Source organism: Sturnus vulgaris, chromosome 2 (assembly GCF_052056855.1).
Source record: "Sturnus vulgaris isolate bStuVul1 chromosome 2, bStuVul1.hap1, whole genome shotgun sequence".
Taxonomy (NCBI): domain Eukaryota; kingdom Metazoa; phylum Chordata; class Aves; order Passeriformes; family Sturnidae; genus Sturnus; species Sturnus vulgaris.
Window position 1 is genome coordinate 93,585,222 of NC_142244.1, and position 16,813 is coordinate 93,602,034.

Below are 16,813 nucleotides of genomic sequence, written 5' to 3' on the forward strand. Positions count from 1 at the left end.
TGCAGGGGATGATACAGCTGGGTACCAAGGGTATACAGCACAGAAAGACAGGCTTCATAATTTCCACTGCTGCGGAACAACTAATTTTTAATTACTAGGACTAGAATAACGTGGCCAAAGAGGTCTTAGTCTGCGGCAATTAAGAAAAACTGTACATCTCAGCACTTGAATTAACATTGCTTCTTGAGGCAGAACCATTACAGTCATCTTCAGGATAACAACACTGCTTTTAGTTTTTGTTTAAAACTACTGAACCAGAGCCTTTGGGTTCAGAAGGGGCAGGCAGTACATTCTCACTGCTTCCTAATAGCTACAGCATACTATTGCCAGCTTTCAGTGTGCATAAAGCTTCTTTGGCCATTACCTTTTTGGTTTAGAAGTCTGGTAAGATGGAGCTCATTGGTTTCCATACACATAAAAAGTGAACTACAAAGCAAATGGTATAACTAACACTAAAACACCAACCACAAAAATAAACTGAAGTGCCACATTCTCACAAAGGCTAAGAAATTAATACTTAATATGCATCAAATATTTTATTTGCATTAACTGCAGATTCAAATATTAAAATAAGTCTACATTAAATTATATTAAATACGCTTTAAATACAATAAACTAAACGTGTTTAATTTCTAAACAAAAAGGGAACAAAATAATTCAGAACGCAATACAATTAATGATACCAGAGGACAGAATAAGGATTTTAATATGTAGTTTCACAAGTTGTCACCTCATAGCATTGTTTACTTTAAGAAGTGGCCTTTTAATTGATGCACAACCCCATGTTACGTAAACTTAGTAAGGTATCTCTCAAGAAAATATTGCTCAGTTAAATTCTCATTTTATGTAGTGATCAAAACTCCTTTGGTAGCTCTTTTTCAGAATGAAACATACCAGTAGACATCAGGAAAATAAACAGTCTTACAAGTATTACCAGAAAAGGTGTCTTCCTTATAGTTACAGTTATCTAACAGATCTATAGTGTCTTTCACTCTTTAATTCAAATCAACTTACATATGTACAATATGTAACAAAGTACTCACAAAATCCTTAGTCTTTCAAGACAAAAAGCTATGCTTTCCCAATATTGAGAGCATAAAAGTATTTTTTTAAAAAAAGGTTTTGTTTTCTTAAAGTGGAGCACGCTGTACAGTAGGTTCCCTGGATGTTATTTTCAAGGCAGAACTAAGTGTTACGGCAATTACAGAAACAGTGAAATACACCTGCTGCCCTAAAATGAGGTAGGGCCTCTGACTCAGATCTAATCTTTGCCACCCAAGCCAGCAGAAGTAGTAATAATAGAACAATCCATATTTTAGCTAAATAATCCATCATCTCAGTACACACATGAATGCATTTGTCCTCTTGGCACTTCTAGAATCTCACTTCAAAACCTGATTTATCCAAACCAGACTGAAGTTTGTAATAACTTGAAAGAAAATTAACTGAACACAAGTTTAAAGGTTTTCATGGTGCAAAACTTCGGTGTATTTCAACAACACTCCTTGTACATACATGTTCATTAATGAAGGGTTTTTAAAAAGTTACCCAAGTTGTCACTGTAGCTAAAGAATGCAGCATTTAGGGACTTTATGGATGCAGTTAAGAACACCTAAATGAAGAAACCAGACTTGCATCCATCACAGAAGTGTTTCTCACACAGGTAATTTTACCTTTCCATCCAACTTCAATGACATTGTTAAACAAAACTGTAAAACTAAATTTTGAAGAACACAAGAGAACAAAAGATTAGCTAAAGGGAAAAAAAACCCAGGACATTTCAAATTAGTAAGAAGTCTTGACAAAAGTGATCAATTAACATGTCATTTTGTTTCTTTTCCACAGCAGTGCATGCAGCTGGTTGAATAATATACATCAACCTGAAATCTGCTAACAGGAAAGTCTGGAACAGCATAGGTATTTGGTGTCCTGAAGATATATGTGGATGATTTTGGTTTTTATTTTTTTTTAAATAAAAATAAAACTATTTCTTCTCTTTTATGCAACATAATGGTACTGATTGGGGTTGTCTTTGTCTCTCTCCATATAGTCTCTATCAATGAGAGATTCAATTCTCTTCTTCAAGTCTCCAGGCTACAAGAAAAGATGAGATTAGTGTAACAATTAGTAATACAAAGGCAAACATTAAAAAAAAAACACTGCTAAAAGCTACATAAGAAATGCACCATAGTATGTAACTGATGTGCTACCGATACTCTGACTTATTTCTGTTCACACAATACGTTAATCTTTGTGTTTAAATCTATGATATTTCACATTTCTTGCTCTAACAGACAAGATGAATAGAAAATATATTACATATATTTAGATTAATCTAGGATGGTTTAAACAAAAATGTAAGTTACCTTTACAGGAAATTTCAGCTGATTATACAATTCAGAAACAAGAAGATTATGACCAAGAGTTTTCCTCATCTTCATTATTCGTACAATAGCAGCATCAATCTGGTATTGCCTGTCCTGAAATACTCTTTCAGTTGTGCTGACCTGTTCTTCAACCTAAAGAACAATACAACACCAAAAATCATATCACCCTGTTGCTACTTTTATTAATTATATCTCTATAGTTAACCTTCACAATAAATGAAACTCATGCATTCTTATTCATCCTTGAGACACATGTACACATTACTGCATTCTAAGAGCTAAGCGATTTCTCAAGTGTACTGCTAAAGCAAGTCAAAGAGAAAATTAAGGATAATGTAAAAGAAAAAACATGTCTTATTATACATTATATGATAAATTAAAGTAAATCTTAGAAACTCCCTTCAGATTTTTGAAAGAATACAGAATACTTTGACAGCCCAAATATAGCAGTGTTTTGTGTCAAACTCCAGTTTGACTTTCAGAGAATTTAACATGCAAAGCCAAAGAATAATCAAGCCAATATTAACTAGAATATGTCACCTTGTGTCAAAAATGGGGATTCAGATACAACAAAAAATGTTTGTTTTCACCACAGAATCAGGGACAACCCTTTTATAGCCCTCTTACCTGCTAAATATAGAAGTGGCATGGTGACATTTGATTCATGAGTACAATATAGTACCAGCACTTCAGCAATACCACAGAAACTTCTAAGATGAACTGAAACATCTACAAGATCCTTTTAGTTTCATATACAGGCATTTCAATTTGCAAGCACAGGAGGCAACCTAAAGTTGGTTTCAATTTCAGTGATTTTAAAGTCATTATTGCCTCTCTGAGTCATCTCGACTACTCTAACAATTAAATATCCTTTGGAAGTAAGACTTCATTTCTTTATATGCAAAAAATACAAGAGATTGTCTTTCCCTATGGGATATGTAAGGTAAACAGCTAATACATAAACAGAATGAATACAAAAAGTACGTACTGTTTCTTTCATTTGAATCTGGTTGATCTTTATTCTAAACAACTTATGCTTGAAATCACCATTAAAGATGAATTTATCTCCATCTTCTACATCCTTGCCCTTTGGATTTTTAATCAATACTCGTGCTTTTCCACAAGCTAAAGACTGCAGGGTTCTTCTTAATTCACTGTCCTCTGTGAAGGAATTCAAATATGGGAGAAAGCAGAACAAAACATTAACATGAAGAGTTTTATGTAATTAATCCACAAATAAACTGAAAAGCTAGTGGTTTTATGTTAATACTTTCTTCCAATTAGGAAGTAGCTCACAGCCTTCAAACTCGGTCTTGTCTTTCACAGGTTAAATGCTGAGAGCATGCACAGGATTATATATATCAGCAAGTTGGATTTAGGCTCATCTCAGCGAGTTTTCCATTCAAAATAGCTTCAGAAAAGATTTCACATTAACACAAACTTAGTTTTATTGGTTTAGTTTTGTGTGGTAGTAATAGGACTTTGAAAAAGAAAGTCAGGGTATGACAAGAAACTCAAAATCACCTATTTTAAGACTTGATCAATGTTTTTATCACACAGCAAAAATATATACTAGAATAAAAAATACAGAAGTCTAAATTGACAGGAAGATATTTTGTGGGAGGGTAGAGTTGACAGCTATTATAGTCAAACTTCCCCCAAAACAGGAAAGTAGTAGACAAGTGTGTGAGGAAAATTTTATTTATTAATATTTAAGGCTAAAAGCATTTAGACAAGAAGATAAAATGAAGTCTTAAATATTCTAATTATGTTGCAAAGTCTTTTATCAAGATTTTGCATTGAAAACCACCTCTGCAGTCTCTAGAATACTTTCTTCACAGTAAAAAGTTATCACTAATGTGTTAGATGTTCTGAACAGAGTTATAGTCTAAAAACTGAATGAAAGGTTTTGCAATCTAGTGCTGAAGTACAGCTGACTAAAAGATTAACACAATTGCTATTTTTAAAATACTTAAGATTTTACACAGAGCAACTTTTCCGTCTTTTAAACTTCCAACTGTTCTATGATTTCTAAAAAAACCCTTTAAACAATCTGGGCTAAACAGGCATTTATGACGTTTGAGACATTTTGTGTTTCAACTTCAGCAAATGCAGATTGTTGAGCTGTGTTTTTGTCCACACACAAGGCTGCTGTTAAAACACTCTAGAGCTTTGCATGTGAAGTCACAGGTTATAGTATGCCAAAGGGAAGGAATTTACAATTACCTATCAATCCCTGAAGTAGAAGTAGAAACTACAGCTCCTAGAGGCTTCCTTGACAATAAGGCAAGTAAAAACACGGAATATATTTGGATAACACATCTCAAAGCAGCAAAATTAGAGACTGTGATCATTCTTTCTCTGACTAACAGTTTATGCATCTTCTCACTGTCCTAATATACCAGGGACAATCTCATTAAAGAGGCTGCTAATTACTGTAACAGTGATTGGAAAACACAAGTTCCAACCGTGGCAGTTAATCCCCACAAGAAAAAGAGAGGAACTTGTAAATTTACAAGACCATGTAGTGACATAAGGGCGAATGGCTTCAAACTGAAACAGAATAGATTAGGTTTTATAAAGAAATTCTTTATTGTGAGGGTGGCAAGGCACTAGAACAGGTTGTCCAGAGAAGTTCTGGATGCTCCTTCCCTGGAAGTGTTCAAGACCAGGCTGGATGGAACTCTGAGCAACCTGGTTTAATGGAAGGTGTCCCTGCCCAGGGCAGGGGGCTAGAACTAGATTATCTTTAAGATCCCTTCCAATCCAAGCCATTCTGTGATTCTATGCTATTCATCCTGGCCTCACAGGAAGCCTGTGGCACATGAGCTGTTCTTACTGTTTAAATTTCTAAACTACTTCTCCAAAGGAGAGCGAAATACACACATGGTGCTCAGTGCAATGACATAGATAGCTCCCAGCTATCAATTCCAGCCCCTGCCTTATAAAGAGTCTATTGAATTCCTTATTTTGTGCTATAATGGATTTCCATGCAGCAAATTTTATCTGATGCTGTCAGGCAGCCAGAATGCAAGCTCCAAGAGACAGCAATCCAAGATGAGAAAGCAGGATCTGGATCAGGCTTGCATGACCTGTGTTTGTTCTGTAAATGTTGTACTCCAAACTAGTGAGCCTCTCCAGACTATCCTGATTACTATTATCACTAGCATGGATTTTCTTCAGCTTCCTTACCATTAAGGGACAGGATGACTAATTAACTTGAAGGACTGACACTGAGACAACGGAGCACCCCAAGCTGTACTTCCTTCTGCAATGCATCATTCTGAACCACAAGGACTCTTGGCATCCCCATTTTACAGTCTTTTAGAAAATATTTTACAATATTTTAGTACTTGTAAGGAATCAAATACTCTTTCAGATACTGCTGTATTACGTTGATCTTAAGTTTCAACATGTGAAGGACTATTGGGTGTAAGCTGCTGATTGATGCAAACCTTGCAAAGATTAATGATGACAGTTTTTGGCTATAATTATTTCAAGAGAGTGTAAGAATTTGGGAGGGAAAAAACCCACCCAAGAACATAAAAACACAGAAGACAGATACTGCAGATGGTTAAAAAGAAAATTGTACTCTTCCTCAGTTTTCTTTGTCCTTCAGGTTCAAGTGCAGAGGCATTGAATTACAGAGTACACACCCAGCACACTCCACTCCTCTGAACAGGTCAGACCTGCTGTCAAGGGGCACCCCAGAGACAGGAATGGGCAACAGGCAGGTGAGCTCTCAGAACAGTTCAGCTGAAAAGAGTCTTTTAAATCACCCCCAAATGACAGCATTCTACAACATTATTTTCAAAATATAGTATGTGAAACTGAAAGGGAGCAAAAATAATCTGTACACACAGTCTTTATCACCACTTAAATTTTAAGAATTGCAGTGATACATTTTGTAAATCTAGTAGGTTGTTAGTAGTATCACATTCCACACAGCTCTTACTAATAATTTTGTGAAAAATCCATTTTACAAACCAAGAAAATACACTAAGAAATACATGCAGTGTGTTTTCCTCATCTATTTTGGCATATGTATGCTATTGGCACATAAAAGTTTGTCCTAATGATCATGACAAATTTCTTAAAATTAGGCCTTCACATACCAAATCATAATCACTGATCACTTCATTAATAAATTTAAGAACTCAAAAGAATTCTTCCTACCTATACCAGTAGCCATTTTAATTTCTTCAAAACTGAATTCATCTCCTTCATTAAACATAAGCAGTACTAATGTCTGAAAGAGTGATACTTGAAACTCCTTCTTCCCCTAAAAGAGAAACAATAAGTAATAGTAATATTTAGAGAATTTTCTATTGTACCCCCTACATTTGACAGTTAGAGAAAGTATGCATTATTTTTTCTATTTCTAGAAGAATGGATATGCATTTTAGAATGCCTGATACACAGAAGAATCTGCCTGAATGTAGTATTGAGGAAACAGGACATTTTTCAACTTATTTTTTTTACTCCTCTAACAGTAACAATACACAGAAGAAGCTCATTAGAATCCTTCACTTAATTTTAATTACAATATATGAAATTTTGGTGTTGCCACTATCAATAGTGAATTTCTCCATAATTAAGTCGTTAATATTCAGAACGAGTTAGTAAAAGAATTCAAGTTTTTTTTTGTCTCTGCTGTGGCTCAGTGAAGCTGCACTATTACTGCATGAGACAAAACAAAACCACATGAACAAACAGTGCAGTTATTTAACAGTTAAATAATTCAACAAGCATTTAAATTTTAACCACAGCCATCATGTGACTAATACTCTTCAGTCTCTTTATGTATGTCAAGCACTCTAAAAGCATCAACAGGATTTCTACAATCAAAACAATTCCATATTAAAGATTAAAAACAGTTGTGTTCTTTTTCTTGCTTTGATGTCTTCATTTATTGCAATTTAATTTATTTGAATAAGCAAAATTCCTATCAAATTAATATAACCAAAAAGTATCAAGTTGTTGTCTTGTTAGCTAGGTAGTATTCCAGTTTAATAATAAAAAGCCTACTTTCTGTACAAAATAACAGTACTGAATTGTGACTGGTCCTCCACAAAAGTGTTACTACCTTTATAAAAAATAAAACACATTATTAGTTTCCAAATAATTTACTTAAATTTTAACCTGACAGGCAAAGCATTATGCAAGCAAACTTACTTCCTTAAATTCTGCCTTCAGGACAGCATGCCCTAAAGTAGTCTGCCACTGAAGTTTTCGACCACTGTGTTTTCCCAGGTAAAAGGTTTTAAATACCTCTTGAAGCTTTATCATCTATTAAGAAAAGAGAAAAAACACTAACATTGTATCACTGCAGTGTTACCAAATGATTTGACACATGTAATTTCTTTATTTTCCTCAACCGTGTTTCATAACAGGTTCTTCTGTGTGAAAAACTTAATCCAAAGAGCAAAATTTTGCTTTCAGGTATGCTGGTACTATGATGCACAGAAGAAAGCCTCAATTTAAAAATAACTGAATTTTCCTTGGGTTTTTAATTTGCTTGTTTTGTTTTAAATAACAGTAAAATAAACTCTGTGTAAAGGGTTTTAAACCTCAAAAGAGATACTGGTTTTATCCCGGACTTCAAATCTGACCTAGAAATCATGGGACAAAAAGCATGCATCTCACACCTTTACACTGGCTAGTACCATCTGCTCTTAAGTTCTTCCTGTAGTTTGTGGATGGAATAGAATTCTAGTCCAATTCCACTACTTTATGCCCTCTTACTTCCAAGTAAGGGGGTTCTAGCTCTCCATTTTCCTAATATGTTGCTCAGGCTGGATCCTTCAGAAGTAGCCTGCCATGGAGGAAAGGACACCTCAGGAATAAGAGTACAAGAGCTTCCATATCTTCCAAACTGAGCACGAATCCCATTACCTCCTCTGGCCTCTGAAGTGCTTCCCACAACTCCCATCAAGCAAGTTATTGTAGGAAACAGGGACTCCAAATACACATGTCAATCTAAATCACTACTGGAAGGAGCTTTGCAAAAACCTCTCAACTTGGAAAAAATCATTTTTCAGGCAGATACTATTTAAATGCAGGGGCTAGTTTTGTGTGACACATTGCAGAGAACAGAGGAAGGATCTTTGAAAAAAGGAACGTGCAATAACTATTGATTAGCTCAAAGTGCCTAACCAATGTAGTTAAAGATTGACTAAATTAAGGTGAACTGACCAATTGCAAACTTTTAAGTAATGGACTGCAATGCTAAGTAAGGCAATGATATTGTTATTATACAGGTTAAAAAACCCCTACACTGAGTGAAATAATCATCTGAAAAAAGTGGATTTTATCCACTACATTTTATTTTTTGCAATTCTGGAATCCTTAAAATTACGTAAAACCCTTAAATATCTATCAGAAAAATGTTAAATGAAGGGCATTAATGCACCCTGTGATACTGATTCCATTCTCTAAAGTGCATTTAGAAGAATTAAAATACAAACCTCTGAATTTAAGTGGACTTCCATAGGTGTATAAGTTGGCCAATATCCCATAGTTAATATATTTACTGTCAGGTCTATATTTCCTGGGTCACTTTGGTTCTGCATATACTAAAACACAGAGACAAAAATTATTCCAGTATGCTATCTGCATACTAAATTAGAAAATGTACATACTTAAATTAGAAATTTAGGCTTCGTATAACAATGAAAAACCACATCCTTGATTAGACATGCTGTACCAGGAGTTTGATTAACTATCTACTGACCACTTCCCCAACTTTAAAACACAGCATGCCGTTGGGAGTACAAAGAAAAGGTCAACACACCTTGAAATATCCTAGACTACTGTCTATAAAAGGTGCTAAGATCAAAGAAACTTTAATCACATACAAATAAAACCAAAGAAAAGAAGCCATTGCAAGGACTGTAAGATCAAAAGGATCCCTTTGGACTTTCACATCTACTAGACAGAACTTTTTCATATAATTGGAGTAGAGCATCGGTCAAGCCAGACTGCAAAATCTGGGAGAGAAGAGTCACTACAGTGTTTTACTGTAGGTGTTGTCCTGGTTCAGATCTCTAACCCAGCATCCTGACTTCAGTAAGGCCCCAAAAGTAGTACCCAGAGAGAAATGCAACAACAGGGTGAGCATTTACAATATTTCCTGCAAGCATTCATTGGTCACCAACAGGATGGAAACTCTGGGGCTGAGAAATGCACACTTTCTGTGCACTTAGCAACCTCCAGGGAGTTTCTCTGGTTTGGACCATTGACAAAAAATTCATCAGAGCAGCACCAGTTTACAGAATTAAGGGATAAAGACTTCCCAGGATGTCAGTCAGCTAAATTACTATGTGGTATTTAGACTATTTTACTTTAAAAGCAATCAAATATAACTGTACAATTATTGTATACAATAAATAAATTCCATTGTATAAACAGAACAATAACTAGACACTATTATTATGACTAGGATCTGCTCAAAAGCTGTTTAATTTTAGCTTAATCAAAGGGATAGCACCATTAAATGCCTCCCCATAACTGTGGAAAATTTAGTATACAAACAAAAGCTAAGTGTACCTGCTTGAACTGTACCATGACATCTTTGGACAGTTCCATGTCCTTGAACATGCCCTCCAGTTTGCTGGTAAAAGCAGCGCCACATTCTGTCACACACAAAAAAAGCAAAGATCCCACAATTACAAAGAAGCACAGAACAAATGATATATATTTAACCTGAGACAACTGAGCCATATTTACCAGGTTACAGAGCATCTACAAATAGTTACATTTTCAGGATTTTGCTCCTCTGTAGACCAGTCTCATACCTAAGTCAGCCTAATAGCTCTTGCTGAGGATAATGAAAGGTCTGATACATACATATGTATATACACACACATATATATCCCCCAAAGTATTTAAGAGCTGTCCAGCTATTACTTAAAATTTGGCTTGTCACTTCTTAAAAGCATGAGAAAACAGGGATTCCAAAATTGCATGCCAAAAAGTAATACAAATTTAACACATCTAAAGACACCTACCATGTTTAAGCTTTGACAACATAGACTTCTCAGCATCTACTGACGCACTTTTTCCAACCAGCAGTCTTTTGGCCAAGTCTTTCTTATAAAATGCTTCAAAGACATCTTTCCCTGTAAGGAAATGAAACAAAAAATTAAATTAAATTATACATTCTATCTGCATCACTGCCCTTCAGGTTGTGGCAAGCCTCTCATGAAAAGCTGATTAGTAGAACCATATTCATTATGTAGCAGTGAAGAAAAACAAGTAGACATTTTGTTCTTTTCATATTTTAATAGCTTTTAACATATTTTGCAAAATATTTACTTATTTTTTATTTCTGTCCCAGGAACTTGGGCTGCCTTGTATTTCCCACTGGATCAGCTGCAAAACACATGAAATTACTCTGGGGTCCAGAAGAACAGTCTCCCTCCATTGGTCTGATTAATTAAAAAAAAAAAAATGGGAGGGAGATTTTCTATATATTAAAGAATATATTTTAAAAGCCTAAGGGGAAGAAAATTTAACAGAAGTCTTCTCACATGCCTTTTGAAATGAAGGAGTCATACAGATACTCACAAACTTTCACACCTTAAACCCGAGCTTCCCCCTACAGACAGTGCTAAGAGGAACAAATTTACTGTAACCCAAGCCACTGCTTGGGCTGCCTACAGTAACCCCTCGTAATTCCTTGCAAACACTTCCCAATTTAGTGCTTCTTATGATAGTCTTCTTCCTTCCCCATCCTGTCCTGGTGAAGTTCCATGAACCAGCCGCATCAAGATAGTATCAAAAAGACCAATGCCCATAAACTCCCAACTAATTATCATCTGCTCTTAGAAGAGCTCTTATGTACTAGACAGCTCAAAACAAATTTTGTGCTTTTAGCTCAGTACTACCAAAAACATGAAGAGGAAAAAGTTGGTGAAAGTTTCAGATTAAGAACAATTAATCTCTTAGGTTGACAAGCTGCTAGTACAACTGTTTTCATTCACTATCTCCATCTGACAAAAATGATGCTATTATGATTCAATTATGCAAATGATAATGATACTACTTTATGACTTGACAGCTTTCCCATCATATTGTACTTGTTTGGGATTTTTATAAGGAGAGAACCCCATAGATCTGAGAAAAACTAAATACAGAATTCCTGCTATTCCACCCCAGTCCAGGATACACATTCTGCTTCCCTCAGAGCAGTGACCATGCATCTGTATTGGATTAGACCACTGGTTTTTCTGGTATCTAATCTGGAAAAAAAAATTCCTAACATATTCAAGGGTTTTGCTCAGACAGACATACATGAGGGAAATGCATTTCAAATGTAGTAAACCTCAGCAATAACACTTTTTCCTATAATTCTGAGCCCTCCTCTGTGTTCCTTCTCAGCTATGATGAGAAGTTGCTGGGTTTTCACGCTTTGTACTTGAAACATACATAAAGTGGACAGGAAAGAAAGTCTCTACTGTCATTAGAGGAGAGGCTGTGGTTACAGACATGGTCAATTTACGTTAAAAAACTTGCAGCAACACCTCTAACTCTTAGGTCTCCATTCACAAGACTCTGAAAGGTCTGTAACTTGCTAATCTCCACAGAACTGTTTGTCCTCCCTGGTATATTTATCGTGCTCCTGCAGTTGTAAGTCAATCTGAATTAAAGACTGAGCTGAGCAGAAATCCATGCTGAAAAAGGTTTCTTGCATTCAAATGAAAGCAGCCCTGCTAGTAGCAAGGGGAACAGTTTATTTGCAGCAACAGCAAACTGCTATTTCTTACCATGAATGAATCTAAATATGATCATGATTTTGTCAAGGATTCTTTCCAGTTCTTCATCTGTTGCTTCTTTATTACCAGCTCTTAATTTGGAATCCACATATTTTGCTACAAATAAATAAAATTAGGTAACAGCTTAAAAAATAGATCTAAAATAAACAACTTAAACATCTTCTGCTTGAAATACTACTATGTGTTAAATACCACTATATGTTAAAATACAGGATAAGCACTAAATTTTCTATTTTCCCTCTTCCCATCCCTATGTTCAGTGGAATGACAGAGCCCTACTACATTCCTGGAATATTATTGGAGCCCTACTATATAAAATGGAAAAATACTGCAGAAAAGGAATAGTCCAAGGCAAAATAATGAATACAATAAAATAATTAAAATTAATACATTAGAAATTCCCACATTTTGTGTTATAGTCATACAAGCACATTACTTGTTGAAAGACAATGTTTTGGAAGCATACAATGTATATGAATGTATTTAATGAGAAACAGAAACAAACAACATAAAGAGGACTATATTTTTGCAGACCTTTACTATGCCCCTCATGCCCCTTGGTAGGAGCATATTAAAATTTAAACAGAAGCAATGCTTTCCAGTTAGTAGTTTCAGAATACCAGAAATAAGGTTAAGCCTTGAGTTTTGCTAAGTATTTATTAAGCCACATTAGTATCCTTATACAATCTTCTGTGTAAGAAAACCTTTGTGGGAGCTGGAACACCATGATCCACAAGTGACAGCAGCCCATATCATGGCTTTAACCTGTATCACTGTGTTGTGCAATCTGGTCTACATAAAGCTGATTTCAGAAGGAAGACAAAATAAACTGAATAAAGGTAAAAGAATGTAGAGGAAAAACTAGTAACCAAGGAGCAGGATACTCTCCTGGTGTAAAATAACACAGCTCCAGTTTTTCAGCAGGCAAAACTGTCAAGATAGCTTTTGCCAGATCAGGGATAAACGAAATAGTATTTTTAAATTATTTGTTATTATCTTCCCCCTTAATAAGCACTAATTCTCCTGTCAAGGCAGTGGGGTTTTTTCCCCCCCTCTATTCAAACTCCTTGTATCTGAAGGCTTTAAAATTGTTATCCCAACTTCAGCCTTCAAGGCAGATGGATGGGCTGTACTCACTCCTTTCTGAGAGACCCAGAACATCCCCAGAACTCCTCTACAACCACAATTACAGCCCGTTCCTCTCGACTTGTGACCACTACTCTTGCCCCTGACCATGTGCTCCCGTGGCAGCCCCATGCTCCACGAGCAGTTGTTAGCACCAGGCCCCTGTGTGCAAGCAGCAGAGCGCGGGGACAGGAGGGTGACATGCTCCACCAGGACCCCCGACAGCACACCCGAGCCCTCGGGGCCACGTTTGCCTCGTGTCCCAAAACCAGCCTCCTACAGCACGATGCGACTGCACCACTATTGCACTAGCACACTCAGCAGCATTGTCATGCTTTCTATAGATTTTTGAAATATTTTACAGAAAAATATTTGTGTACCTATCAATTCTGCAGGCTTATTTGGTCTCTTGTTGATAAATGTTTCAAAGGACTCCTTCATCAAGTTTATAAATTTTTCATTTTTCTGAAAGCACACTTCTATGATATGGTCCACTTTATCCTTAAAATCTAGTAGCTCTTGCACCATATCCTTGTCTTTTTCAGGATTAACCACTATTGTTGTCCCAAAGTTCTGTAAAACAAACACTTTTGATAGTAAAATACTTTAGAGTGCTACCTATCTCCCACAACAGACACATTTACCCTTATAAAATTTATCATTAGAAAAAGGATTTATTTTTTACAGAACTATAACTATGACTTAAAGTTTTTAAAAAAATGAGATGCACTGAAATTTAAAATAAAAACTAGACAGACATTAATGGATTTCAAACATTAGTGCTTGATTTAAAGATTATTTACATTTAAGACAAAAATAAAATAAATACATAGTAGACATGACTATGATGTGCAAGTTCACATGAGATACAGAACTATGATTCATGTAAAATAAATTAAATGGAAACTGCCTCAGAAATGTTAAGTATAAAGGAAAACTTTGCACTGTTTTTATTAAAACCCGCAAGAGAGCTTAACTGATTAAACAAGTAGCAAAAATTTAACTGTTGCTCAGCCCTCAAAGACTTCTTTTTCATCAAGGGCTCTAAACCAAAACGATCTTAGCTGACTTGCAAGGAAACAAAACTTTCTCATGCACAGGAAGCAGCCACAGACCTGACTTTCTATTCCAGTTTCTACATTTATTATCTCAGACATAGAACACCATTTGTCTAATGAATCAAAATATCCTGTAAGGGAGGATTTGCACCTACTGGACAATTTACATTTGCTTAGTAACATTGATCAGTGTCCTGGACAGAATGATCAGTTTTCCAGGGTGAGAAGGAGGACACAGCACAAGCAAAACCAAAACATTACTGCAAGTGATATATTTTCACCATCTGAAGTATGTTAGCCAACAACAGTAAAAGAAATAGGGGGAAATTACTCTCCAGGCTAAGTATTTCCACTGCATTATCTAATTAGCCACTGTCCTCTTTCATGGAGATCTCTCTCAAGTACCATTTCAATGTAAAGCTGAACACAAGGCTCCCAAGGTCCTTAGGTTCAACACATGGATCACAGAATCACAGAATTGTTTGGACTGGAAAAGACATCTGATGATCATCTAGTCCATCATGTCTTCCACTTATCACAATTTCCCCTTCATTAACACAGCATTTGGGCATCTCACAGTCTCTGTCAGGTACATTCCTACACTGCAGGGCTTTCCTCCCATTCTGCAAATGGCAAACCAAGACACAAAAAGCCAACTGGCACTTCTGAATTCACACAAAGGTGACTACAACGGAGCACAGACCCTTACCACAGTAACTTGGCCCACAAGAAACATTAGAAGTTCTTGGAGCCTCTCTTCACTGTCACACAGAACGTTTTGAAGGAGATTTACTGACACTACAGAAAAGGTTTTCTAGGTTTTAGAGTATGTACACAACCATCTGTAAGAGGTCTGATTCTGCAAGATACAGATATGATAAGCCAATTTAACAACTTGCTGTTGTGAAAGTAAAGATTCCTTTCCTTATTTTCTACCCATCATGAACTCCTGCTTCTTTCCTTTGACCAGCACATGGACTTTTCTGTGAGTCTCTTTAGCTCACTAAACCTGGAATTAAACTGGTATTGCCCAGGAATTGTGATAAAACAGATCACAGGATAACCTATGGAGTAGTAGGCAGCACTAGGATTAAGTGAGGAGTGTGATCTAGGAAAAAGGGAGAAGAAAGATGATCCTCAGCCACAGCACCACCATTCAACTGGGCAACACACTAAGAAGTAAACTCCACCTCAGTTCTGGAGGCACATGATAACATCCATGGTCCACTCCCATGAGCTGCTGCACTGAATCATGCTGAACTCCAGACACAGGTGTGGAGAAAAAGCATCTCTGGAATTAACTGATATGCACTTAGTCCTGAAGGTTGATGAACACATGGGCAATTCAGGGGAGAGCCATGATATCAGGAGTTATGAACTCCAGGAAGAAAAGTCTTCTGTGAAGCTTTCCTGCCTTCATCTTTCAAGAACACTAGAGTGCAGGATCTCTGGGGCAGCATACTATATGGATGTTATGCCTAACAAACAAACCCAAAGCATCTAAATACGATTGATGGATTATTTTCAATAGGAGCATTCCCTTTCCTACAGCTTTAACATCCAGCTTTTTCTAACAGCTTTAACAGCATTGCTGTAGAGGTTGGTTACGAGTAGCACTGCCTAAGCTGCAGAAGAACAGCAACATCTGATGTTTCAATGGTTTTGCAGGTACGTGAACAGTTGAGTGTATCTGCAGCAAAATAACCCAAAGTACAGTCCAGAATAGTCTAAACCCCTGTGCATCTGGTTCTATTTAAAAGCAATGCAACCAAAAACATCCTGTATAATGTTCAAATCTATAAGGAAAGCAATTTCCAAGCACAAATTTAAAACCAAAGCAGGTGTTGCTATTTCTCATCGTGTGATTCTTACTGAGGCAGAAGCATTAACATCCCTCCCCATATTTACTTAAAACAGAAGTTTAGTGATACACCTATACATTATTCTTGGCTTTGACAGATGAAATTGTAACAGCATAAATTTTTACATTAGTAATAGATCTTTGAAATACCTTGATGTATTCACTCCAGTGTTGCAAAAGGATCTGCTGCCCACCTTTTACCCGGCTGAACAGCTGGTATGTCTGGGTCAAATCTGGTATTCTATTTTCATCGAGCAGGCTATCAAGTCCTGAAAAAAAATTAATTAGAAAAAAGAGCAAATTTGAATACAGTTGCATAAATATAGTTAGAAATCTACTAGAGAATATATCTATTAGAGAATATACTAGTATTTCACCTGAAATACTCTCCAACAAGGTGATGATTGCAAGCCTTTTGCAGAATGGTTATGAAGAAAGCTTGACTTCAAGGGTATAGTTTTACAATAAACTCTAAAGAAAACAGGAAGCTAAGTAAATTGCCCTAAATTTAAACTAATGATAAATACTTCATGAGATTTTTTTCTGTGGAGCACAGTGAGCTGTATTTTTAAATTAAGAATACACTGGGAACAGTCTACACTCTAC

The 16,813-nt window shown here is 36.1% G+C and overlaps 1 protein-coding gene across 3 annotated transcripts in view; it reads right to left on the bottom strand.

Moving 5' to 3' along the window:
• Positions 1-517: 517 nt before the first annotated feature.
• Positions 518-16,813, bottom strand: part of CUL4A (cullin 4A) — a 33,749-nt gene continuing 17,453 nt past the window's right edge. For 2 of the 3 annotated variants that reach the window (XM_088160138.1, XM_088160139.1), the window contains 11 exons: positions 16,358-16,476; positions 13,669-13,861; positions 12,155-12,259; positions 10,397-10,507; positions 9,936-10,021; positions 8,855-8,962; positions 7,563-7,676; positions 6,564-6,669; positions 3,376-3,548; positions 2,367-2,519; positions 518-2,094 (listed from right to left, as the gene is read on the bottom strand). In XM_088160138.1, the coding sequence (XP_088016264.1) occupies positions 1,999-2,094; positions 2,367-2,519; positions 3,376-3,548; positions 6,564-6,669; positions 7,563-7,676; positions 8,855-8,962; positions 9,936-10,021; positions 10,397-10,507; positions 12,155-12,259; positions 13,669-13,861; positions 16,358-16,476 (1,364 nt within the window). In that variant the 3' untranslated portion in view covers positions 518-1,998. The remainder of the gene's footprint in view (positions 2,095-2,366; positions 2,520-3,375; positions 3,549-6,563; positions 6,670-7,562; positions 7,677-8,854; positions 8,963-9,935; positions 10,022-10,396; positions 10,508-12,154; positions 12,260-13,668; positions 13,862-16,357; positions 16,477-16,813) is intronic. The other variant, XM_088160137.1, reaches the window with a different exon arrangement.